The 25,883-nt window shown below is 43.6% G+C and overlaps 1 protein-coding gene across 1 annotated transcript; it reads right to left on the reverse strand.

The window, feature by feature from the left end:
- Positions 1-969: 969 nt before the first annotated feature.
- Positions 970-20,346, reverse strand: HAS2 (hyaluronan synthase 2). The gene is made up of 4 exons (XM_039715523.1): positions 19,771-20,346; positions 10,536-11,162; positions 5,925-6,026; positions 970-3,940 (listed from the first exon to the last, which is right to left on the reverse strand). Exons 2-4 carry the CDS (start codon positions 11,160-11,162, stop codon positions 3,008-3,010), a joined length of 1,662 nt encoding a protein of 553 aa, XP_039571457.1. The 5' UTR covers positions 19,771-20,346; the 3' UTR covers positions 970-3,007.
- Between the last annotated feature and the right edge of the window lie 5,537 nt (positions 20,347-25,883).

Below are 25,883 nucleotides of genomic sequence, written 5' to 3' on the forward strand. Positions count from 1 at the left end.
AGATGTCTTCATGGAGAAGTCCCTATTCATATCCAGGCCAAACCCTGAACCTTGAACCTCTCCCCTTTCAACTTGGAGTCTTTCGTCATCAAACCAAGCAGCACTGTGAAGAGCCTGGAACCATTTTCTTGGAAACCTCTCTACAGGTATTGGGTGTGACCTTAGGTCCTCCTGCCAAAGCCGTCCCTTGTCTGCCCACCCAGCCCAGGTGTCTCAGACACCACTCCAGCCCAAACCAACCTGCACTGAACTTACTGCAGTTTATCAATGATGTCCCTGTCCTGGGGAGCTCAGTACTGGGCACAGTACAGACACAGGGTAACAAGCACTGAGGGCTCAGAAAGCTGTCTCCTAAGTCACTGACCTGTGGCAAGCCTGTGTGACATTTCACCTTGCTCCCTGTGACCCTGCAGCAGTGGCTGCTGCCCATAACCTTCAGTGACACAAAACATACAGCTGCACTTCAGCTGTGCCAGGGCACAGGGGGCTTGACAAAGAGCACTGATGAGGAGCAGGAGAAGGCCATGGACCTGTCCTCCTCTGCTTCCCAAGCTGTGCAGGGTGATAATTTCCAGTGGACAGGAGGGCTGGAAAACATCAGCTCCTGTGTAATGTACTAAAGTACTTTGGCCAAAAACTTCAAAGTGCTTCCCAAAAGGAAGTTGGATTGCTATTCCTGTTTTGTAAATCAGGAAGCTGAGGAAAAAGGGAAGGAAGTGCTTTGACTGAATTGATCTAGCAGCTGCTGGCAGGAACTCTGAGTGCTGCCTGTGCCCTGTGCTGCCTCTCAGAGCAGAGACCAGCCCCAGCCACCTCAGGTACGCACTGCACTCCACACGTGCTCCATGGCAAATTCCCTCTTGGAAATCAGGCTGGTGACATTAGAACAACAGCCTTCAAACTGTGCAGATTTATGGCTTCAAAGTAAAAGTGCTGGTGAGAAATACCATGAATTAGTCATAATCTTATCAAAAATATTTTATTTATGAAAGTAACAATTATACTATACAACCTATATTGGAAATACATTGAATAATTGCTAGAATAAATACAGGCAATTAATTCAATCTTTTTATAGAATGAGAAGATTTATTTGACATTTGAATGTTAACCCAAGCTTTAACTTACATCATAAATAGTTAAAAGGCATAGTCAAGTTTTTTTGATTTTTACTGTTTCTCTTGCTTTTTTTTTAATACTGTTCTATTTTGTAATCAACATGAATCAACTCTCCAATCATTAACATAACATTAGTATGACTTTCAAGCAATCATGTACCTCAAGATAATCAGACAATAAGGTAGTGTGTGTGCAGTTCATTCTACAGCAGAATCTATTCATGTCTGCATAAAAAAGAGAAGCTGAAAATGCTTCTAAGTTCTTTAAGCATCATATGCCGATTTCTGCTTTACCACAGTGCTTTTAATACCAGAATCTAAGAAGGGCAGCTGGTCTTTCTGTTGCTCTTTATAAAGTATATTAGGGCTCAATGCCACATTCCTTTGGCTGGTGAAGGACTGCAGAATTTAGTCCTGAATATTATTTCTCAAAATTATGGTCCAAAATAAATGTCCAGGACTGATTATTAGGCACCAAGGAAGTGATGCATTTTCTAAGGCTTGATGTTTTCTGATAAAAAATTGGCTTCTTTTCTGGTAGATATGCTGTAGTCAAAAACAAATTACTGGGCTCAGTACTGGGGTCTGTATTACACTGGATGTCAGAGAAGGGGATGCATTTGTTTTCTGAAAACAGAAGGACTCTGAGGAAGTTTTATAGTACAACACACACATTTTGAAAGTGTTGATAAGTTTTTCCTTCCTTGTTTTGTTTGTTTGTTTTCTAAAAACCTGAGCTTCTAGCAGATTATGAACAACTAGGACCATCAGTGAATTCAATAGCAGTTTCATGTGCCCAAGATTTTCCAAGTCTAAAGTTTTTGACCGCTCAGGTCCCATAAAAAATCAGTGGGATGCTTTCCATAGCAATGTCTTCTCCAGTGGCATGGAGAAGACATTGCTGTGGAAAGCTTAATGGTTTATTTTGGATGCCAGGGATATTAAGTTCTCAGCAGAGAAGCAAATTTCCCTTTTACAATGTTATCAAAATAAAAACCCCAAATTGCACATATCTACCCCTTTGGCCTTTTTTTTTTCACAAATGTGTTTGTATGCAAAACCTGAAAATGTCGGGCCTTTCCTAATAAATGTCTTAAAAGAGCGCATTTAAATGCTTTTTCACAGAAATAACCATTCATTAGTTGCAAAATGCAGAGAGACTTTTTATTCTTTCTGTTGTGAACAATATCATTTCAGCAGAAATTTGGGGGGAGAATGTATGATTTTTTTGTCCCCAAATATATTTTAAAAGGCTAAAGAACAAAGTGTTGGGGAGGCAGCTTTTTTTGGCAGATAGTAAAATATAAAATATGTGATTTAAAAAAAAAGTTGACTTAAAAATACACACACACAAATAATACAATAATATAAAAATACAGCTCAGCCAATGGCCTCTTAAAATTTACCTTTGGCATTACATTTGGCAGCCTAAAACAAAAGACCCTTCCTATAAACAGAACTATAAAAAAGAGAAGTTCATAAATTAGGTTGCAAGGGGCTGTACAGTCCTTTTCTTGATTCTCCAAACTCCCTTTCTTTCTGTCCACACACATAAGCATGACCAGTGAGGTATATAGAACGTAACACTGTCAGGCATATGCACAATAAAAAAAAGTGCATAAACACAGAAGTTCTCCCCTTTTCTTGTGAACAGGTCGTAACTGTGTGGTTTGCATCCTTTCCCCCTTGGAAACAAAAAAACTTTTTTTTTTCTTTTTTTTTCTTTTTTTTTTCCTTACTTTGGCAGGATGAAAATGAACCCAGAGGAATATAAGTGTCCTATTCCCAGCAGCAGTGATCCATTTCCCTTGGCAACATATGTCTGATGCCACAGATACTACAAGGTCGTTGGGTTGCTTTACAACTCTGGGTAACTTCCCACGGCAACATCATACGTCTAGCACCATGTCGTAGTGTTGTTGCTCTTTCTTCCGCCTGCCACATTTGTTGATAAGAACCATGTACAAAGTCAAAAGCAAAACCCAGTAACATGCATAGAGTATTGTGCCAATGATGAGAACTGTCTGTTTTGACTCAGAAAATGGCTTTTTTGATTCCTTGTAAATAGTGAAAATTACGCCACCTAGGAGGATTGTAAACCAAATGGAGACTGGAATGAGTCCTATAAAATTAACTACAATGGTTTTCCTTCCTGACGTGCCCCACCCTGCTTTGTTTATCGTGGCAATTGCAAACATCTTTGCTGGCAGTAAACTTGACATGTACAACACTGAGTAGAGTGACATGAAAACCATGACAATGTTGCCCCTAAGGAAGCTGGCAAAGGAAGACTTTATCAGGCCAACTAACTGAACTGTCAACAGGAAGAGGAGAATGTTCCAGATTTTTCCCCTGTAGAAGAGCTGAATGACTGTGGCAATAAGGAAGAAAGGAAAGAATCCAGTGATTACAGCTTCATAGGTCATCCACAAATGGTGCTTGTGGAACCACATGGCATTATAAAGCCACTCTCTAAAGTAGGATTTACTCCAGCGGGTCTGCTGATTCAGCCACCTGAGATACTCTATCGGTGTTTCCGTAAGGCACTTGGATCTAGCTGTGTATTTTGTTGCATAGCCCAGACTTAGCACTCTGTTAGTTAGATGCCTGTCATCTCCAAAGCTGCACTGGGAGCCCATAAACTCTTGATTGTACCAATCTTCCACAAATTCATGGAGTAAAGAGTTTCTGTACATTCCCAGAGGTCCACTGATGCACTGCACACAGCCAAAGTAGGATTGACAGGCTCTTTCGATGTTAAATGCCATCCAGTATCTCACGCTGCTCAGAAAGGAGATCCAGGAATCATATTTGTTCAAAATCTGCAAAATAAAAAAAAAAGTTTTCCTTTTAGATGAGCTTTTAAAACAGAAAATGTGCACATTGGTTCAATAAGGGATTTGCTGAGACTAGAGCACCATTCGATGAATTGTGGTGGGAACCTCACTCCTGTGTTCAATTCATGGCAAACCCATGAGGGAACTACACAAACATTTCCGCCAGGACACTGACAGGAAGGGTGAGATGAAACCTTCAAATGTCTGTTTCACCTAGAGGTTATTTTTTTCCTTGCAACCTTTCAAATTCTCCACAATGAAATTTCCTTATTTTCTATCTCATTTTTCCTTCCCTTTTGCCCCCAGTTAGACCTGCTGGATTTAGATTTTACCAAGAGGAGCTGGTGAGTTCATGGCCTCCTGCTGCTTTCCTGCCTGTACACACCTTCAGGGCTCACAGGACTCCTTCCAGCACTCCCAAAAAGATGCTGGAGCATGAGAAAAGTGGAGTACATGGTTTTTGCCCTCCATTTTTAGTATCACAAGTCTGGCCTTAGAGGTTTAACCTTGAACTGTGTCCCCATATCTAGCATTCCTCTGAGGAGCAACCTGTTCTGTCTTTGCAGTACCAGCCTGTTACCTTGTCCCAAGACATATGGTGACACTCCAGTAGAGCCTTCCTCAGGCCCACATAAATGTCTCAGTCTTTCTCTTCTGTCCATCCAGTCTGAACACTCAGTGGATGCATGAGCACATGCAGATGCGCAAGTCTGTGGCTGCACATCCAAGTTCTCAACACACACCTTGTGCTAGAGGATATGACAAGGAAGTGTGCAGATCTTTGGCCTTCTACAACTATAAAGCACTGCCCTGCAACTAGAAAAATATAGTCTTTTTCTCTGATGATCCTAATTTCTGTCAGTTTTAATTCCAGAACATATTAGAAGCAGCAGGGCTTGGGGATAGGCGCAAGCCTGGCTCAAATGTGTTTGGTGTATGCTGGAAAATGAACTGAAAAGCCCAAAGCCTTCATTCTGTCACCTTTCCTCACAGAGGATACACATCCTTCCCAATGCAGATGCTTATGAACCTTCACTGTCACAGCTGAACCTGTACTGCCTCCCTTCACTTGTACTCACACATGCCTGGAATTTCACATGCATGGGCTGTGTCGCCTGGTTTGTGGTCAGTCTAGAGCTCCAAAGCTATTCAGATTTCTGTGGGAATCCTAATTTCTGGAGTTATGAGCCACATGCCTGAAATACTTCTGACTACTTGGGCGTTCATTAGCAAGTTCTTGCTCATTTACATAGCTCTTTCTCCTCTGTCTCACATAAAAAGCCCAACTGAGTACGGGGGACTGATCTTAAGGCTAACTGACATATTCATACACATTTCTCTTTATAAATTGCAGCAGGAGTTGTGTCAAAAGGTACCAACAGCCTTTTGCTGTAGTAATCAGCCAAACTCAGTAATGCTGAAAATCCTAACACACATGGAACTGGTCTGACTTGGAAGTTTTCTACTGCCCTGCCTGACAGAGATGGGAGACCCAGCAACACACAGAGTGCACAGTGCAGAGTGTTTCAAAATTACTTTTTATTTCTAACAATCTTGCCTGCCAGTAGTAATATAATTGAAGTGCTTGAGGTTGCTGGACATGGCTACGGGACACCTGCTCTCAATTTCCTGGCCCCCTATAGCTTTTCTTCAGTACCTTGAGCAAGCAGCTATACCCAGAGACTGAAAGATGCCACAACAATCCTGACAATACCAGTGCCCCCCTTTTCATATATAGGGGCAGAATATTATTTGTTTGCTTGCTTTGGATGTTAAAACTATACAGTGCTCACATCCAAGAAGAGTTTCCATTCAATGGACAAAAAAGTTAAGGTATATGCATATTATATATATATGCATATAGTATATACACATAAATTATATTTAATGCTATTTCAGTCAGAGAAATGTGTTTCAATGCAAATAGTTGCTGAAACACCTCTGTTAATCTGAAAATTGTTGTACTCACCTGCACATCACCTCCAACTCCTCCGACCATTGGATCTTCTTCTAAAACTTTTACCATCTCCACTGATGAGGCTGGATCAAGCATTGTATCTGAATCACAGACCTACAAGTAAGAAAAAACAAGAACAAAAATGGGTTAAGGAGTAGATTACAGAAGAAAATAAAAATCATGCAAGTAATTATAATGACTCTAAATGCATATTCTCCTGAATGCAATTAAATCTGACTTTGAAGTCTGCACTGATATTTCTGTTAAAGGTCACTTGTACCAGGCAGCAAGGCATAGTGCTGCACAAAACACAGAGCTTGTTAAGGCTGTGCACACAAACAATCCTCTGTATCAGCTCCATTTGTTTTACTGGCACACTGGACTGGCTTCTTCGAATAAGATATGGGGCACTGCAGAATAAGATGGTGTTTGTGGGTGTGCAGCAGATTCCTGTTGTGCTCCGACATAGAGTTTCTCTGCATCAGCTGCACAGTTGGAGCACCCTGGTCAAATGTTTCCCATTGCCATATGAGGGAAAGAGTGAGGAGTTAAATCCCAGGCACTTGTTATTAAAAGGAAAAAAGTCAAGTAGGAGTCTGGGAAGAAACCTAATCGTTCTTTCACTCACAGAAGGGTTTAGCAATTCATGTAAAATATGTATCTTATATTTCAGAACAAACTCATTTTTAATTTTAGATTCATGATGTGTTATTAGTAGTGCAGGGATTTGACATTTGATGTGGAGAAATTATTTGCTGTTTTTCTCTGGCATTCCTATAAAAAGATATGTAAGGCCAAAGGCGTGAGTCCCAAAGTTCGGTACTCCAAAAGAGCACTGCAGAAGTAAATGACACACAAGGCATTTCAGCTACACAAACACTCCTAGTCAACTAAACACTGTGTACATTAGGAAATTGGCTTTCCCCTGGAGAGTAGGAGGAGGGCTCAGACAGGCTGGCTGGTCTGTGAGACAGCTGGCATTGCTTTCGTTCGCTCTGAGGAGAATGACTTGGGCTGCAGCCTGTTTAAAACAAGAGGGTGTCTCCTTGTTGCAGTTACTGCAGCTGAAAGAACTGGCCACATTGTGTGTGAACTCATTTCACAGACACCCAGGAACTGGAGCAGAGACTGTCCCAGAAACACCCCTCTGACTGGCTGAATCCCACCCTACAAATTCTCATACTGCCTCCAGTTTGTCCCTACATTGCATTCCTGTGACTTCAGACGGGGTCAGTAGGAGCAAGTCAGCAGCTCCGCCTAAACAGCATATTAAGACAGATTCTGCTGAGGCTTTGTAATGGGTATCCTAATGTTGGTGTCCTTTCATGCAACCCTTCAATTCAACCTAAGCCCTCTCACTCCAGGGGAGAGGTAACCTTTACATCTGCCCTATGAAGTGGGAGGAGAGCACTGGGGCTTTGCTCTGGACCAGACTCAAGAGGAGAGGTTATCCAGGATAGTTGGACTGCATAGTTTCGGATGCAGCTGGGACTCTGCCAGCATGCTCCCCTCCATGCTCACTCAGAGGGGGCCAAAAGGAGAAAGGTGATGAAAGCTCTCATATCTCTGTCAGGAAAAAAGCCACAAGCATCTCCAGCTCCCACTAACTTGATGCATCCATCTCCCCTCCTCAATGGCCTCATCCCACAGCATCTTTGTAACCTGGCCAAGGCCTGACTCCACCTTTAGTGGAAAGCTGTCATCAGTGGCAGCACTGGGAGATAGAAAGGGAACAAAATAGTTCTACTGAAGAGGGAAAACAATGCCTATACTTTTACTTGGGTCTTCCTGGACAAACTTGTTGCTGAGTGCTTTGCACAAGCAATCTGTAGTTTGCTGAATTTCCAGGGTGTTCAGGCAGTAACAGGCATGTCATTTCTTGTGACCATGAGTGGTGGGCTGGTATCACCTGCCTCCTAGTCCCTCTGCTTTCCCTCCAGCACCTGCCACTTGAGCAGCTCCCACCCCATTAGATGTATTTACCTTTGGCAGAAAGGCCTGCCCATGAGCCACATTACTAATATATTAGAGATGAGGAATCCTGAAAACACTGGATTTTTTTAACAAAACACCATCACATGTCCTGCGCATGTCAGCACAGTGGGTATGTCTGGGTTTCTGAGACAAATCTAACAAGCCATTATTTTCCATCTGGATGAGGTTTTTGCAGGTGAATAGAAAATACACCCAGAGAAACACAGACACTTAGAAGCCCAAATAAACACTGACACCTGCCTAGCCAGGGTGTGCCCAGGAGACAATTTGCCATCTTTCCACATAAGAGCTGAGTGACCCAAACATCACTACTTTGGGTCACAGAGTTACATGAAGGGGACAACTGACCTTAAGGGAGCTGTTCTTTTACTTGCTATAGGCAGTGATGGTTTAGCCAAGCTGCTCTGAGTTCAGACTGCACTGGACTGGCCACACGGGCACCTCCATCAAGCCAAGATGAATTGCACTCTGGTTAGCTCACAACTCTGCACTGATAATACCTGCCAGTTTAACTCCTCCACCTGATTACTTCCACAGTCATAAACCCTTCTAGGATGGAAACAAGCCTTCATAGCAGTTTTCAGTTTCAGTTTTTAATGAGACACCACTACTGAGGAACAGCTCGTTATCTGCACTGGTCTGACTGTTTATGATTGCCTGTTCATAATTCCAGGATGTCTTCTGAGAACTGTAAGGCCTACAATTTTGAGAGTGGGCAGTGGTGCTGACTGGCCACTTTTAAAAGTGCTTAATCATTGATACAGACTGCTTAACCCTTGAAATATAGGGCTTGTTTAAAGTAATTTACCCTGGGTCTCCCCAAAGGACCATTTGAAATATCTCAACCTTTATTCATTCATAAAACAGAGCCACATTTTAGCTGCCTTTTTTTATGACTCTGCGGTAGCCAGGGCCACTAAGGGGCTGCATTTCTACCACAGATGTGACTGTAGATGTGACTGTGGCATCAGTCACTACTGCAGACTGTGCTCACAGCAGCACTACAGTCTCTGACAAATTCATTAGACCTTCTGAGCCAGGTTTGGAATGTTAACTGAATAGAAATAGCTCTTCTATTTTCTGAATTTATGCTATGACTGTTGAAGTAGAAATACTTTTTCCAGGTTCCCTGAAAAACACAAGAGCTGAACTGAGGGAGGAAACTTGCAATGAATCTGCTCCCTCTCTGCCTTCTTTCTCTGCAATCTGGAATGTCTGTGTGATTATAAACCCATGCTAATAAAGAAAATCAGCATTTTTATCCCATCATAGTTCCTCACAGCACAAAACCAAGGCGCAGACAATGGACAGCTTAAGCTCATTGTTTTGAAAGAATAAATCAGTTTCAGTTTGGGAAGTGGTGGAGGATGGGGTTTAAATCTTGGCTTTACTCTCCTTGCTCCAATAACAGAGCAGTTCCTGGCACTCTTCCGTTTCTGCCCCTCCTGTGCACTGAGGACTCGCTGCTCTCAGCCCAGCTACTGGCAGCCCCTCCAGGTCCCTGGGACACTGCACGTGGATGCTGTGCTGTGCAGAGCGTGCACACACACCCACACAAGGCTGGGCACAGGCCCCAGGAACACATGTGGCTCACCCTGCAGCTGCCCTGAGCCAGCAGAGAGCACCTCGCGGGGAGCTGCTGCTCCACTGCAGGAGACTGCTGGATGCTCTGAGTGTGGGAGAAGCTTGGAAGCACTGAGGGTGGTTCATTGGGAAAATAATGTCCTATTCAGTGGGATTAGTCAAATAAGCCTTCTTGGCCTAGATTTCTAAGGAAGGGTCCTCAGTGTCCAGCCAGAGTATCTGATCCCACCCGCCTTCCTCCACACATGAACCTTTCCCCTTCCCACAGTCAGCAGGGCTGTTTGCAGGAGCGAGGAACACTTCCATGTAAGTAAGGCAAAAACATAGACAATCTTTCAGGGGATCCAAGGCAGCTGGAAAGAAATGTGCCTCTGCTGCTTTGGAAACAGGGAGAGAGGACCCAGCCTAATTCATTTTTAAGTGAGTAGTGTGTCATAAGGGCCTTAAAGGCCAAGTTGCAGTGAGTGAGGTAATGCAGCTGTGATGAAGGAAAAGCTCCTTCAGCCTTTAGCTGAAGAAATTTTCTTTCAAATCTACACATTGACCCTTTTATTGAACACTCCACATGGCCTTCAAAGCCTTTAAAATATATCTCCATCTTTTTTACAGACTTCACCACTTCTCCAAGATATTCCCTAGTGAGACCAAATACCTGTCTGTCTGCTCGTATATGAGGCTGCTAACAAACTCAAAAAATAAAGCCTTACCTGAGACCTTCACCTACAGGAGCAGAGATGGGGCTTTCGGGAGGTCATTGGCTTTGTCTGAAGCAAAACCATTTGGATGAGGGGGCAGTACTGAAGGTAGGGGAAAGATTTCAGATTTCTCCAGTAGCTGGTGCACAAATTTAAAACAGATAGACTGGCCATTTTAAAAGGTAGCAAAATACCCTTTTAACGGTCAAGCTGTTTCCAAACAGACTGAAAGGAGCACTGTGTTCATCAGGGACTAGGATGGCCTCTAACATGCTGCACAAAATATACAAAAGCTGCTTTCTTTCAAAGTGTGTTTGAATTGGCACTGACCTGGTGCTCTAATACCTACCTGTACATAATCCACACTTCTCCCCAGTGCTTTGAATGCTGTGTACATTACTTCTCTTTTTCCACCCCATTTCTGCATGATGCAAACACTTTTGTTGGACAGGACCAGCTGAGATACATGTTGCATGCTCTCTCTGTGAGACTCCTCTGTCTCACCCGGACCTTTGTCGTGGAAGTTATTACTCCAGATATAAGTGGCACAACTGTCCCTACCCATGATTTCAGTGAAAATGTCCATCATGTAAACGTCGTCTTCTGAGTTCCCATCAATGACCATAACAACTTTAATTCCAGGGTAGGTCAATCTTTTTACAGAAAGTAAACATTTTCTTAAGTAGTCAGGATCTTCTTGATAGGCAGCAATACAAAGGGCAACTGTTTTGTTCAGTTTGATTGGAGTCTCTAGCGACCGTTTCATTTTCCTGTGCTCTAGGTAGGCAAACAGGCTTTGGATGATGAGATGTGATGCCAGGATAGCACCATAGAGTCCAAAGGAGAAGTAGTAGTTGTCTGTTTGGATGAACTGGTAGCCCACAATGTAAGCAGCGGTGATTCCCAGCAGGAGGGACACCCCGAAGAGTGTGGTTCCAAGTATTCTCAGGATACATATAAACCTCTCACAATACATCTGCAAAGAAGTAGGGAAACCATTAGCAGAGCCACCACTTGCTGATATAAGACATCATAAGGGGTGCACGTGGCTGCAACACAGATCTCAGCATCAACAGATACACCCTGAGCTTCTAGTACTGTATCCCCTTGATCAACTGAACATCTCTTTGCAGGACTTCCCCCATGTAAAATACAATCCAAATAGCCTTAACGTAGCAGAGATGCTTTCTGCTATTCACAGTGCCCTCACAGAAGGTGATATCTGAGTCAGGATCTTATTTTGACAGCCTGTCATATTATCCTGAGGAGGTTGGAGAAGGGGCTTTTGGGCCACCACTTGCTTTGTATGGTCACAGGAGAGCAGAACAGCTGAATGTCTGGGCAGCCCCTCCTCATCCCCCATCCATGTCACAACTGTATCCCACCCTGAATTGTTTCTGTCGCTTAGTTATGTTTGCAAAAATCCTGGAAAGACATTCTTAAAACAGATGCCTGAATGTATTTATAATTTTTTAAACAGATGTCTGACTATATTTATAATTTATATTTATATAGCCAGACATCTGCTTTAAAAGGTCTTCTTGATACCATTGCAAAAATGTATTATTCATATAGTTGTGTACATAGATACATGCACACGTAAGCATGTGTGTATAGGGGCTAAAGCTTAACTGAGATTAAGTCTGTGGCAAAATATGCATAAATTTAACAGAGCCAGCACTCCACCCTGGACTCAGAAACTCTCTAGGATGTCAGCTGATTCTACAGTTCTACAGCTGATTCTACCACTTCTACATATTTAGCTTACCTGGCTGTAAAATCTTCTAACCTAAACTCTGGGCTACAGAGCAACTGGCTGGCATGGAGGGTGCTCTGGCATTCTTTAAACAAATAAACAGTATGGACAGGCAGGCAGGTGGACTCTATTGGTACCTAAATACCTTTTCTGACAATCACATTACCTATTTTATGCAACAGCTTTCTCAGAATTGTAAGAAGTTAATGACAACATTTTCTGTCAGTAGATGCATTTTATGTGAAGGACATGAAACGGATGATATCTGTTTAAAGCTACTCCAGCAAGTGTGTGGCAAGTCAATAAAGCTCATGCTTGAATATTTTGCTGAATTAGGTCCTCTCAGAGTAATAGATTTAATATTTGTGTTTTCTTCCTATTATTCATACTTTCCCTGCTGTTATCTCACTCATCTGCTGCTCATGTTTGTTTCACCATCTGTTGATCAAAGCTGAAGTTGGAACAGGACTTCCTTACATCATATATGTTTTTAACTCTTCCTTGAAAAATTACTACCAAGACACAGCAGCATAGCTGTCATCAACTATATATATGTCTGAAAAGTTACAGGCTTGGAACAAAAAAGTCAACACAAAATCACTTACAACATAAAAATAAACTAGGCAAGCATGAAGTTTGAGGTTACAAAGACTTTGTCTTTTTCCACTGGCTATTTAGGGTCTTAAATTTCAAGACAGGAGGAAGCCTCTTAAATGTATATTTGGAGGCACTGTTAAAGAAATCAGACCCTCACTCTAGGACTTCCTTGAATACTTAAGGCTGGGCTCTGACAGGTGTTGTAATCAACCACCAGCAAAAGGGACCCTCCCTGTTCTGGCCTGTCTGAAAAACTTTCACAGCAGGGGTCAGAAAGATGCCTAATAAAAGACAGCTTATGCTTACCACCACTATAGGTGAATTGAAACTCAGTGCCCAAAATAGACTTGCTTTAGAAAACAGATTAAGTAATGGATCCCCTCTAGATTACCTCGAAGTAAAATAGCCCGTGTGCTTACTAATCCCTCAAGAATGCAAAATGTTACAAACATCAAGGTAAATGTCTCATTAATGGTGCACTTGTACTCTGCTTTCCAATTTGGGGTCCTAAAGTCTGCTTACATTAAGAATTATAAGGCTGAAATAAACAGGATTTACATTAAGACCTGGAGTGGTTACATTTGAATGACTATATACTGTAGCAGGCATCTTTTACATTAATTTGCTGTTGTTTTGCTCTACCTATGAAGTGCTTCTGCACTAAAGAAAAATAAAAAAAACCAAAACCAAATTCTCTGACTTTGTCACTACAGCACAGATCCCCTCCATTGAAAAAAAAAAATCTAGCATTTTAAGGTCAAGAAATTAATTTCTGGTGTTAATAAAACAACACTTCTTTTTCCCTTTCTCTGTCAACCTTAGGAAAATACACAGTGTTTTGATCTAAATGCCTGGCTTTCATCAAAGAAACTTTCCCCTTTGTATGTGCAATTGAGGGTTTTATGTATAGTCTTTTAACTGACTGAATCTCAGGGGAACTAGAAAAGTTGCTCAATAGTCTCAAGATTTAACACGAGGTATTGATAGCTTGCCCAGCAGAAATGATCTTTATCAAATTTAACATGCCCAAACAATGGCAAAGAAGCCAAAAACTCTCCACCCATCTCCAAGAATTAAGCCAAGAAGTTAAAAGGAAATGATGCTTGTACAAGTCTGGGACCAAAAATGAACTGCTGAATCAAATACTAATACTGAGGCTAGGCAGCAGCTGCTTCAGAGACTTTCAGATCAGACAGTGCTGTTACGAGTATCTAGCCTGGCCTGACACAGTCAAATATACTAATTCTATCCTGCAATTTGGGCACCTAAATCCCTTACAGGCACCTTCACCTAACCCAGTGGAGCTGAACCCAGTATGAGTTTTACACAGCCTCCAGCAAGCAGACCCAAGTAAGGTTTGCATGCACAAGGTGAGTGTATGTAAAGAGCCTTCAAAGTCCACTACTGAGCAGTTTGTCACCGTGATGTTTCAGCGTTTTCCTTTCAGGGATGAGCTGAGCAGCCCATCTCTTAGAGCTGAAATGTGAAAGCCATATGCTTTCACATCCTGATGCTGTGTAGGCTGTTGCTGATTCAGTCACACATTTTGATTCACAAAGCAGTGCCAAGTATACACGTGCCTTGTAGTGACTGTACAGTAGCAGGAGTGCCTTTCTTTGGAGGCTCCTATGGAAAAGCATGACCAAGAAGTGAACCCTTGCATGTACTTGACATCAGAGTCCACCTGGTGAACTGTTTGGCATTGTGTCTCTTGGCATCCTGATAAAGCCCAATATATATACAAAAAGAGTATTTCTCCTTTGTGATGAAGGTGAATTTACATTAACAACTGGCATAACTAAAAGTTGTAGTATTCTAACAATGCTTTCATGAAAAACTTCAGGTTAACAAATGACTGATACTTACACAGTACATCTATTGATTGGGGTATTAACTGTGGCACTAGAGATCACACTCCTTTCTCAGACTGAATAATGCCTTGGATCTCAAATGAGAAGAACATTGCAAAATATGCTTCAGTTTTCTCTATTCGGGAAAATATTGAGGCTAGCATTTACTGTAGTTATGGTACCTAGATCTAACTTTTATAAGATCTAGACACTTGACTGAAATTCATCGGGTTCTTCTGTTTTGTTTTGAACTGAGTCTTTACTCAGCAATGAACACTGGGGACCTCCATGGTAAAGTACCAATTTTTCTTCCTCCAAAATCCTGTGGCAAAGTTCATCCACTTGGCTATTAATGAGCTTTCATACATGTCTGAGAGTAACAGGGCCTGAAGATAGTTCATCCCTTTCTGAAGTCAGGAGGCAAAGAGAAAGAAAAAGCTTATTTTTTACTAATACTGAATAGAGGCAGTATAGATATCCAGAAAACCAACATGCACTGGTGCCAGAAGATATCAATATTATCTGCAGCCTGTTCAATTCTGCACCCTCTGTTGTGTGGCTGCTATGAGGACAAAGGAAGCAATCAGGTGGTGCCTGGCATCTATTGATACAGGACATGGAACCAGTGATGGGGGTCAGACTGATGGAGGTCAAACTGAAGTCAAGTTTGCTTATAACACATGGGATGCATCTCACTACATCATCTCTCTCAGAAATCCCTTCTCATACAACACTCAAACACTGGCACATAGTAACTCTGGGTAGCTTTTCCTGAGAAGATTAAAAAGCAACAGAGTGAGACAGAAAGTTTGCACCTAACATGTAATGATTTAGAAGGTTGTTTGACAGAATTAGCACTCAATAATTCCAAACATCTGAAGACATTTAGAAAAACCCTAACCCTAAGTTGCAAACACCAATATCTATCCAGGAGACAGTAATAAAGGCTTGATCACATATGTGCTCATTGTGTCCCTGTACTGGGCTTGGCTGAGATGGAATTATTTTTTCCCACAGCCCTCCAAGTGCTCTGCTTTGTATCTGGGAAGGTGTTGCTAATGCAGCAGCATTTTGGCCACTGCTGAGCAGTGCTCCCACAGCATCCAGGATGTCTCTCCAACATTTTCTCCCACTCCAATATGCTATGGGTGGGCAATGTCCTGGAAGGGAACATAACTAGGATAGCTGATCCAAACTGGCCAAAGGGATATTCCATACCGTGTGACATCTGCTCAGATAAAAAAGCTAAAAGGAGTAGGGGGAAGCATTTGTTATGACATTTGTTTTTCAGTACTGAAGCCCTACTTCCTGGGAAGTGGCTGAACATCATCTGCTGATGAGAAGTAGAAGATAAATCTTGTTTTTCTTTGCTTCATGCACAGCCTTTGCTTTATTAAGTTGCCTTTATCTCAGCGTAGCAGGTGGTTTGCCCTCTTATCTTCTGCATCTACATCCTGCTGAGGAGGACAGTGATAGAGTAGTGGGGAGGGCACCATGCAGCCAGCCAGGGTCAACCCACCACAGTCCCCTTCACTTTTAAAGGTTACAAAGAGCTGTGCCTCTCTCTAGACATCAAGGGCTGTGGTCACATCAGCAAACAGTGCAATACCACATGAACAGATCTTCAAAGAGGAGCACCTGGTGCTGAGGGCCTAACTCCACCCTCCACACATTTTTGTGCTTTACTCTGAACTAAGTATAGTCAGACCCAATGGACTAAAAACCTGAAAAGTGTACCTCCTCCAGAGGTACACCTTGCAATTAGTTTCATTCATGAGGAATCCAATTTGGGTGTCCAGTTATTGCCATGCAGTAGAAACTCAAGCAATTTCATTGGAGGGGGGATACTGGTAGCAGCAGCTTCGATAGCACCTCCTCATTGAAAAGAAATTGATAATACAAATCAACCTCACATATGAGATCAGATTTGTCTGGAACCTTTGTGGAAACCAGAAGTGCTGAGCACAGAAAACCTTTGAAAAGATCTCATTTTTATATGCCTGAATGGAAGCTGCATTCTTAAATATCTATTCAGCCTTTGTGCTGAGGCTTTGAATTCAGCAAAGCATGTAAGTGTGTCATTAAAGATAAGTGTGCACTTAGATATTTTGCTGAAGAGGGAAATCAGTGGATAATTTATCTTGCAGTTCTGTAGTAAAGGCATAAAAAAATCTTTATCTGAAAAGATGCTATTTCTGGGATACTTCAGGTAAAAAATGCAAGTATATTTTTGACAAATTTATTGTGGAGATTAACCTCCCTTATGAAGGTTGTTTGATATGTCAATGCTTAACCACTGCATCTCTTACATTAGGGAATCTAAGAGTGGATCGAGGCCTTGACAATTTGAATTTGATTCCTAGTGTTGTCATTCACCTGCTGGGTGACCTCAGATAAGTGAATTCACCTCTCTCTGTCACAGCTTCCTCACCTGTAAAATGTGAATTATGATCATGCAAGAGATTTTTGAAGGTCTATAAAACCCTTCATAAGGCTTAGGTTACTCTTTTTAGTGCTATATGAGATCCACCTGTTCTCTAGTCCCATATAACTGGTTTTAGTCAAAAACTCCAACAAAAAAACCAACACACCCCTTGCTATTTTCCTTGCCTATGTTCACCTGAAGGTATAGTCTGTGGGGATTTGTCTGTAACAAACATGCAACTCTAACTCAGCAGGATGCCTGAGATCAGTGAGGTGGGCACCATAAAAGCCAGCACGCACAGCTTTAAGTGCATACAGCCACCAAGGGCTGTTTTGCACACAACCAAAGGAAGAATGAAATCTTTATAAGCCTTAATACCCACTTCCTTACTAATGAGAATCATAGCACTGGCTGCCACAGAGCAGCTGCTTCTATGACATGAGTGTGTCAGAGTGCACGTGTGAGTGCCTGCACGCTCTGGGCCTGCGCCTGTATACACTCTCTGGGGGTACATGGTGTTTGAGGCTTACAATTTCTCAGACAATATTTAGATTCATTATTAGCCTTATTTTGGTGGCAAATTAAATCATATATCATTGGAGTACAAATGATTCTAGGTAGATATTAATCACAAGCATGAGAGCTGTCCAGACTCCCTCTTCTACTGTACAGCCTGCAGAGAGGAAAGTGAAAAGTTATGCTCCATCTGTACGCCTTTATTACAACACAATTATCATATCTGGAGCTTTTGGTTATTTATAACTTCCAGATTTTGTTATGCTATTATCTTCTGGAAAGGGCTCACATAAGACTACAGTTAACTCTGAGGTTAAATTAGAAGTAAAGAACAGGATTACAGGTGATGGCAAACTCTATCTGTATGCACAGGCTTTGATCAGCAAATCAAGAATCTCCTATTTGTTCAGTGTATGTTTCCCACTAAACTGCTCCAATTTAATCTCTTACAGGTTTGAGTAACCAATGTGGAAAGAATTCTATGGCTTTAGGTTGGATCTGACCCTCATGTACACAATAATACACTAGTTGTTAAATTAACAGAAAAGAAAAGAAAAGAAAAGAAAAGAAAAGAAAAGAAAAGAAAAGAAAAGAAAAGAAAAGAAAAGAAAAGAAAAGAAAAGAAAAGAAAAGAAAAGAAAAGAAAAGAAAAGAAAAGAAAAGAAAAGAAAAGAAAAGAAAAGAAAAGAAAAGAAAAGAAAAGAAACAACCCAAAAAAATCCCCAGACAAATGGTCCAAGAAACAAAACAGAAAGTAAATCATATTTCTACTCAGATATTTTGCATTGTGGTTAAACAAAAATCTAGTATAGGAATGTTTTCTGGTTGCTGATTAGGAATACTTTGCTGCTCTATACACTAATCTTGAATAGCAAAAAAAATGGAGCAAATATGCTTTCATGTCACAAATATGAAGACTTGAGTTTTTCCTAGTGAACTTGCCTGAAAAAGTCCACTGAATCCTGTAGAGCAGCTCTTCCTACTGGGGAAACCTTGACCCAGGTTTTTCTATGTTTGGATGCAGGGTAAGAAAGATTTATTACCCTTATCTAGTCCTCAAAAGAACCCTCAAGGCACCCATGTTACACACAATGTGTGCTTTCAAAAAACTGTATGGGTGCCAATGGAAAAAGGTGGAAAACCAGAGCGAAACATGGAGAAGCAGCTGTGCCCTAAGAGATGTAGGGTCACTGCAGCCCTGCAGAATCACAGAACCCTTAGGGTTAGAAGGGACCTGTGAAGATCGTGGAGTCCAAGACTCCAGGTATGGTCACTAGAGCAGGTGACACAAGAACGTGGCCAGGTGGGTTTGGAGTGTCTCCAGAGGGGAACATCCCACAACCTCCCTGAGAAACCTGTTTGGTGCCCTGCCATCCTCAACGTGAAGCTCTTCCTGCTGTTGATGTGAAACTTTTGTGTTTTAGTTTAAGGCCATTGCTCCTCATCCTATCGCTGGGCAGCACCGAAAAGAGTCCGGCACTGATCCTCTTGGCACCCGCCTTTGAGATATTTATGTGCATTAATGAGATCCCCTCTCCGTCTTCGCTAGACTAAGACACCGCCCATCAGGAGCGCTGCACTACAATGGGATCCTCTCGGGACAAGAAATGGGGTAAATCCTCTGCCAAGGGCCAATGCCCCCTTCTGCCAGCATCGCTGTGGAGGGTGGCGGGGCTGTGACCGGCTGGCTCCCGGCCGTGTCCGAGAGCCACGAGCCGCGGCTCCAGGAGGTGCCGAGCCGGGCTGCCGGGGCCGGAGGGCTCTGCAGCCGGGCCGGAGGCGCCGGGCCCCGCGCTGGCCGGGGCAGCGCTCGGAGCGGGGGAAGCCCGGCCCCCTCGGCCCCGGCCCTCCCTCGCTCCGTCCCCTCCCTGCCCGCGCCGCGCGGCGCCCGGGCGGCTCGGCAGCGCTGAGGGACGTCAGCCCCACGCCCGCCGCCTCGCCTGCCTTCCCTCCCTCAGTGCCGGCCCTCCCTCCGCTCCCGTCGCGTCCCGCCCGGCCCTGGATGCAAAGGCGAGGGGCGGCCGGAGGGAAGCCGGGTCGGGCTCTCAGCAGGTCTCGCCTTCCCCGCTGCGATCAGCGCAGCGGCTGCCCAGCCTGTGCTCGATTTTATTCTAATTTCAGAGGGTTTACGGGGCGGTTGGCTTTTTTTTTTTTTTTTGGCTTTTTGAATTTGGAGGGTTTTTTCCCTCCCAGATCTTGAAGCTCAGCAATGTCTTAAACGGATTACACGGAGGAGGGGTTGGAGCTGAAAACCTCATTCATCCTCACGGCGGTTCTATTCATTGCTGAAATAGGTGTAGCGTAGGAGCCGGTAAGATCCTCCCCCAGCCCCACTCGTATTTTGGGGATCTGTTCCAGCTTTCCTCCCTGGAATAGTGGGGATGGGAGGAGGGGGTCTTCTGCTCTTGAGCTGACAGAAGCATAATCATAAATCACCTACCTTGTTTGTCCTTCTGTCCTTTGGTCATAGAGGGGCTCCAGCCAACTGTGTGGTCTCACGTACCGTTGCTCCCGCTGAATAGTTTCCAAGTTTGAGGTAAAAGAACAAATCGCACTTTTCAGGGACTTAATAAGACGCTCAGAAATAAAAAAATAATTAAAAATGAAAATAATAAAAAAAATCGTGTAAGGCTATTCAGTCCTACTCATTTTCTCCCACGTGTTTTCACAATTATCGTGTATTTGTCTTTCTCTGCTTCAGTTTCTAGCTCAAAGTTGTGGGATTTTTTTCCCCAAATAATAGTAATAATAATAATAATAATTAAAAAATTAGAAATAATAAATTAGGAGTTAGTTTCTCGTGGTCGAAGCTGAAGATCTTATTTCAAACCCGGCTAGCCAGGAGCCTGGAGAAGTTGCAAGGCAGCGTCTGAAAGTTTGAGAGATCAGCATCAGATAAAGTCTCTTTGGTGATACCTTGCCCGAGTAACTGTTTCAATGGGGTTTCTCAGCAGCAGCAGCAGCAAAAGGGTAATATTTTCCAGACGTCTTTTTCTTTCCTGCTGCTGCTGCTGCTTTTCTGCCTCTTCCACGTTATGGGGTCTTTTAACAAGGGAGACTTGACTTGTTTTAATAGGCGGAGGATGGGAAGAAGGAGGGAACTCCTGTAAGGAGGAAAAAAAAAAAACCCAACCCTCCCAATTGCCATGATCTCAGCCAAGGACCAGTTCAGCGCCAGGAATTTAATTAGCCAAGTTGCAAATTTTTTCAGAGAAATACAATACACATATGTTGCCACCAACTGGTTTCCTCTTCATGCCCCGCAGTTGGGGAAACCCCCCCCACCTTCCCCACTCCCTGCATCCTTGGGCTTGGGGTGCGGGATTCCTCCCTCCCACAGCCACTATTTGGCTGGGACAGTTTTTGCTGCTGCTGTTTTTTGTTAATAAAGGAATTGCGTCTATGAATGGATGAGCTTCGCAGCTTTGAATCCCGCTTTACCCGTTCACTCTCGGGAAGATTTGTTGTAGTAAATACCCAGGGGAGCTCCCGCTGATGTTCATACCTGTGCCTCTTGTGTTAAAACAAGCCAGGAAACACGTTAGGCCATTTAAAAACTGGAAAACTGTGGTGCGGGCTTTGTTTGCCTGTTTTGGATTGGTTTGCTTTTGGTTTTTGGGGGGTGATTTTTCGGTCTCGCTCCGTTATAAATCAGAAGTGCTGATTCTGCCGATGGCTCCCGGTGAGCCCGGGGCAGCCGCGCTCAGCGCAGCCGCTGCCGGCCGCTCCCCCGCCGCGGCGGCTCCGCTCCGCTGCGGCTGTCCCGCGCTCAGCGGGCGCTGGGCGGCGCTCTTGGGGCGCTCGGGCCGTGCCCGGCGGGGAGCGCGGGGGAGGGCGGCGGGGCCCGCTCCCCCTGCCCCCGAGCTGCTGGCTCCGGCACCGCAGAGCTCGGCGCTTCGGGGCGTCGAGCCCGCAAAGGGAGCCGCATCCAGACGCCGTTGGGAAATCCGGAGATGACTCTTGGCCGAGTTATCGCCCCTCGCTACCTTCTGGTGTGGGAAAAGTCCGGAGCGCTCTGGGGGCTTCTCGTGTGCCATAAATGGTTTAAAGCCGTGGTTACCTAGGCTGGAGATTTTTTGAGTACCTACTTCGGGGAAGTGGTTACATTTACAGGTGTGTTCAGTCACTGCCACGGGGGAGTGGCTTTAGGATGTTCATTGAAGCCGAGCTCCTTGGACGATCAATCTGTCTCAAATAACAAATCTGATGACAGTTTAAGCCAGAGGTTTGTGGACAGTTTTAACCTGACATTGCCAGGGAAAGCAACTGTTTCACCCTCCTCCTCACTGTCCCTTTTCCTGTGTCAGGAGAACTGTCCTAGATTAGAAGTTGTCTGGCGAGAGGGAGCAGCAATAAAGTAAGAAATAATTTGGGCTGGATGAAGACAAAACAACTCCTTTGGCAACGGTCTGGCTTTTGATGGTTTAGAGTGTCCTTGAAAGTACAGCATGGCTTAACAAGCCTAGAGTCTATCGGGGCTTTTCAGGTATTCCTTCCTCTCAGACCTTCCTCCCGTGGCAGCTCCATTCCCGTACTGCACCCACCTCTAAATCTGTGTCACAAAACCAGATACAGAGCCCTGCACACCTCTGTCATCAGGCGAGGGACATATGGCACTGTCTGCTGCAAACGGGGGCAGAGGGCAGAAAGGTGTCAAAAGGGCTACTTGATCCCTCTCTCCACAGGAGCCACCCCAATAGCCAAGTATCTGGTATAAGCCAGGCTTATAACATGATCACAGAATCACAGAATGTTCAAGGTTGGAATGGACATAAAAAATCCTTTAGTCCCAACCTGCCCTACCATGGGCAGGGACACCTACCACTAGACCAGGTTGCTCAGAGCCCCATCCAACATGGCTTTGGCACAATTGTGGCATCCACAGTTTCTCTGAGCAACCTGTTCCAGTGCCTCACTACCCTCACAGTGAAAAATTTCTTCCTAATAGGTAACCTAAATTTCCCCTCTTTCAATTTGTACCTGTTGCTCCCTGTCCTATCACTCCATTTCCTGATGAATGATGAGTGTTTGTCATTTAGCCAGGCAAGGGGCTACCCCAGCAAGCTCTGCTACTGTTGTACACATAAGCAAGTCCTTGATGTCTGTGTGAGTCCTAAGGTGTGATTTCCTGGCGTCAGACTTTCTCTGGCACTGTCAGAGGTAAGAGGGGATTAGCACAAGTGTCCCTAGTCCATCCATCCATGGCTACTCTCAACACTGCCTCGGGGAAGTGTTGCTGCCAGCCTCATTTTGTGTTCCTTGGGCACTTGGTGGCCATGTCGTGATTCAGGGATAGGTATGTCCTGAACAGGGGATGTCATATCTAGGATAATTTCTGAAATGGGGTTTCAGGGGGAGGATGGGTTTGTTTGGTTTGGTTAATAACTAAATGTTACAGATTAATTTTTTTCAGGTGAGCATTTGTTATAAATAAAATAGCTTTTTTGTTTGTTTATTTTTTGGGTTTTTTTTGTATTTCACCTTTTAATAGTTACATTTGAAGACTGCATGTCTCCTCTGCGGATCAGTGTACATTGCTCTGGAAATACACAGTTTCCCACTGGCTTAATCCCATGCTCCTCTAGGTTTGAACAGGGATCAAGAGACAGTAGATGAAGCACAAACCTTTGTGCGGCAATAGCAGCACTTAAATCACACCAAAACTTTGCTTTAGAAAATGACATAATGGGAATGGTGAGTCTCTCATGTCTATAGCTGTTTCCTTCTCAGCCATAGCTCATGTTGTGTGATCACACTGTCAGGGCAAGCGGGATAACGTAGGTCGGGAAGTTAGGTTTGCTACCAGGAAGGAATTAAAAGTAGGAGGATATGATTAATGCCAATCCACAGTGCTATAGAAACCAGATGTAGATGTGTTTCATTAGAAGTATATCACATCTATGTATATATGTTATGTTATGTCTACATGGTTACCATTATCAAACAATCCTGGCTCCTAATTGTGATTTACAGTCACAAGTAGAGAGGAGAGGGGAGTTCTTGGCTGTCACTGTCCACAGGCATAAATTGTCAACAGCCATAAAGAATAATCGTAATGAACTAACCTCACTTAATGTTCTAATGAGGCAATTGGTTTGTTTGAGAGAGGACAAAATATGTTTTGGGGGAGAATAACATAGACTACGGTTAAATAAATTGGTTACTGCAGAGTAAATTTTTGGATGAATTAATGGCATGTAAGCCACTCTTCAGCAACTACTGAGTACTCACTTTTATCCTGAGAGAATGGCTCTGTGTGCATTTTCCCTCTCTCTTCTTTCCTGTCACCCTTAGATATGTGAATAGTCACCCCCAGCACACACACATGCTTGGGCCGGCAGAGTGTGCAGCGCTTCACTCACCCCTTCAGTGACCTGTGCTGAGGCAGCTGCAGAGCGCCATGGCCATTTCCTACGTGCCTGTGTGAGCTGCGCAGGGCGAGGGAACGGGGCTGCTCTCCAGGGGAACGAGCAGGCAGTGCTAGCAGACAGCAGGACTGCCCCGAGCAGCCTCTGCCCTGGCATTGCTGCCAGGAAGACAGGGACAGGTCTGGTCCCCCAGCAGTGGCTGCTGAGGTGGCTGAGCCCACTGGCGCTGAAGGCTCTTATCTTGCATTGTCTCTAAGGTAAGGATTTACACACACCCTTTTACTGCAGATCAGCTATTGTGTAGGGCTTATCAAAAAGAAAAGCAAGAAGCAGACTCTTTGCAATGCATAGTTGTCTTCAAGTAAGAAAATGAGAGAAAATAAGGATCTTTGTCATGTAACAATGAAAAGCTAAAACTGGAAGGTAGATGTATTCATGCTAGACAGAAGGCGCATTTTGTAGCAAGCTTTCTTTAAACAGTTATCTGAACAATGAAGGGGAGTGGTGGATTCCTATGTTTTGAAATCCTCTGGATGCTTTTTTGGAAGCTACATTTTAGTTCAGTGAAATTTTTTGGGCCCAGTACAAGAATAACTGGATGGATTGCCATAACAGGCGGCTCAGACAAAGTGAGCTAGCAGTTCCTTCCACCTCTAAAGTCCATGGAGCTATCGACAACCAGACTGACATGTCAGGTGTGTTCCACACCTCTTCTCGCACGTAGCAAATTCTGCTGGAAGTGGGAGAGTTACAGAAACCCACTTCCTAAATGGGTGTAAGTGAAAGCAGAATCATGCCCTAAATTATGATTTTATGGTAACTGAGAATCCACTTGCAGATTTTAATATAAATATCATGGGCACTTTAAGGCTTATGAAGACTGGGTGTAGACAGACCTAACACTCTGTGGTTGTTTTCACCATATATAGAGCCATTTTAGAGGCTTTCAGTGTTCTGGGAATTTAAATCCAAGGTTATTTATATGCAAAGATTTACAGGGTCCAGTGAAAGCCATTAGTCTTTAAAATTAAATAGCTCTTGCAAAATTGAAACTTTCCAACAATTTCTTTTTAATATAACAGGGAAAGCCATGACTTGAAGCAAGTTAGAAGTTAATAGCAGGCAGGTTCAGACTAGAAACAAGTCATGCACATTTGGATGTGTCCAGAAGCTGGAATGGACTGTGACTGTTAGCAAAAATGCCTGTCAGAATGGTTTGAAGTAATGGGTTTTAATGTGCAACCAGCATGGAGCAGAAGGAAAAGCAGGTCAGTTAGAGGTTTCTTTTGTGAAGTCTAATTTAAGAGAAATGACTTAATCACATGCCTGTATAGTCTAATGTGACAGTAGTGAGAGTCCAGTTGAGAACGTCTCAATGCTAAAGTAGAAACATTCTATTCTGTAGGATGCACAGATAACACCACATGAAACAAAGAGCTCATGCAGTTAAAGGTAGATCTATACACAATGACTCTGCTAGTGAATTAGACTGACCAGAGCCAGGCAGCTCAAGGTTGGCACATGTTCATCCACACAATTTCACTGCTGCCAAGCTCCTGGCAGAGCTGACCTTGACCGGTCTGGAGAGTCTGACTGTCCCTGAAGGGGACCAGGTTCCCCCTGGAGGAATGCCTGGGCTCTCACCGCCAGTGGGCTGCTCACAGGATAGAGAAATACTCCTCTACATTCCCAGACATCTTCAGATGGAGAAACTGGAATGAGTAATGGGTTTTACACATGCCAGCATAGTGGTTTTTAGAAGCCTCCATGACTGGTTGGAGGTAGTTGCCTTTATTAATCTCCCTTCTTCCTGGGCAGAGCACTGAAGAGGTGCAGCCAGTCACAGTCTGCTGGCAGCATTGCCCTGGTCTCTGACAGCCTGGTGGTTGCAGTTGTCCTCCCAGCAGTGATGCCAATAGAGGCAATTCCCAGCCACCACATGGGAACAAAGACACAAAAGAAGCCCTTCTAAGGGGCTTATTTTTTATAATGACAACAACAATAATAAAATTTAAAAATAATTGACATTAAATACAAATTTTCATTGACTTTACATTTCCTTTGGAATGAAATTTTCATTAACTGAAATAAAAAAAGAGAAAGTGAGGCTTTCCTAGAGTCTATGAAATATAGGCAGGGGCATAGGACACCCCTTTTATTCATTTTTAGGATGCTCTTTTATCTG

The sequence above is a fragment of the Passer montanus genome, unplaced genomic scaffold (assembly GCF_014805655.1).
Source record: "Passer montanus isolate IOZ18808 unplaced genomic scaffold, ASM1480565v1 scaffold33, whole genome shotgun sequence".
NCBI classification, from domain to species: domain Eukaryota; kingdom Metazoa; phylum Chordata; class Aves; order Passeriformes; family Passeridae; genus Passer; species Passer montanus.

Coding starts and splice junctions, on each gene's coding strand:
- HAS2 (XM_039715523.1), bottom strand. CDS start 11,162: ATGTATTGTGAGAGGTTTATATGTATCCTGAGAATACTTGGAACCACA. Junction 6,027..10,535: donor GAAGTGTGGATTATGTACAG/GTAGGTATTAGA, acceptor TCTTACTTGTAG/GTCTGTGATTCAGATACAAT. Junction 3,941..5,924: donor GAGTTGGAGGTGATGTGCAG/GTGAGTACAACA, acceptor TTTATTTTGCAG/ATTTTGAACAAATATGATTC.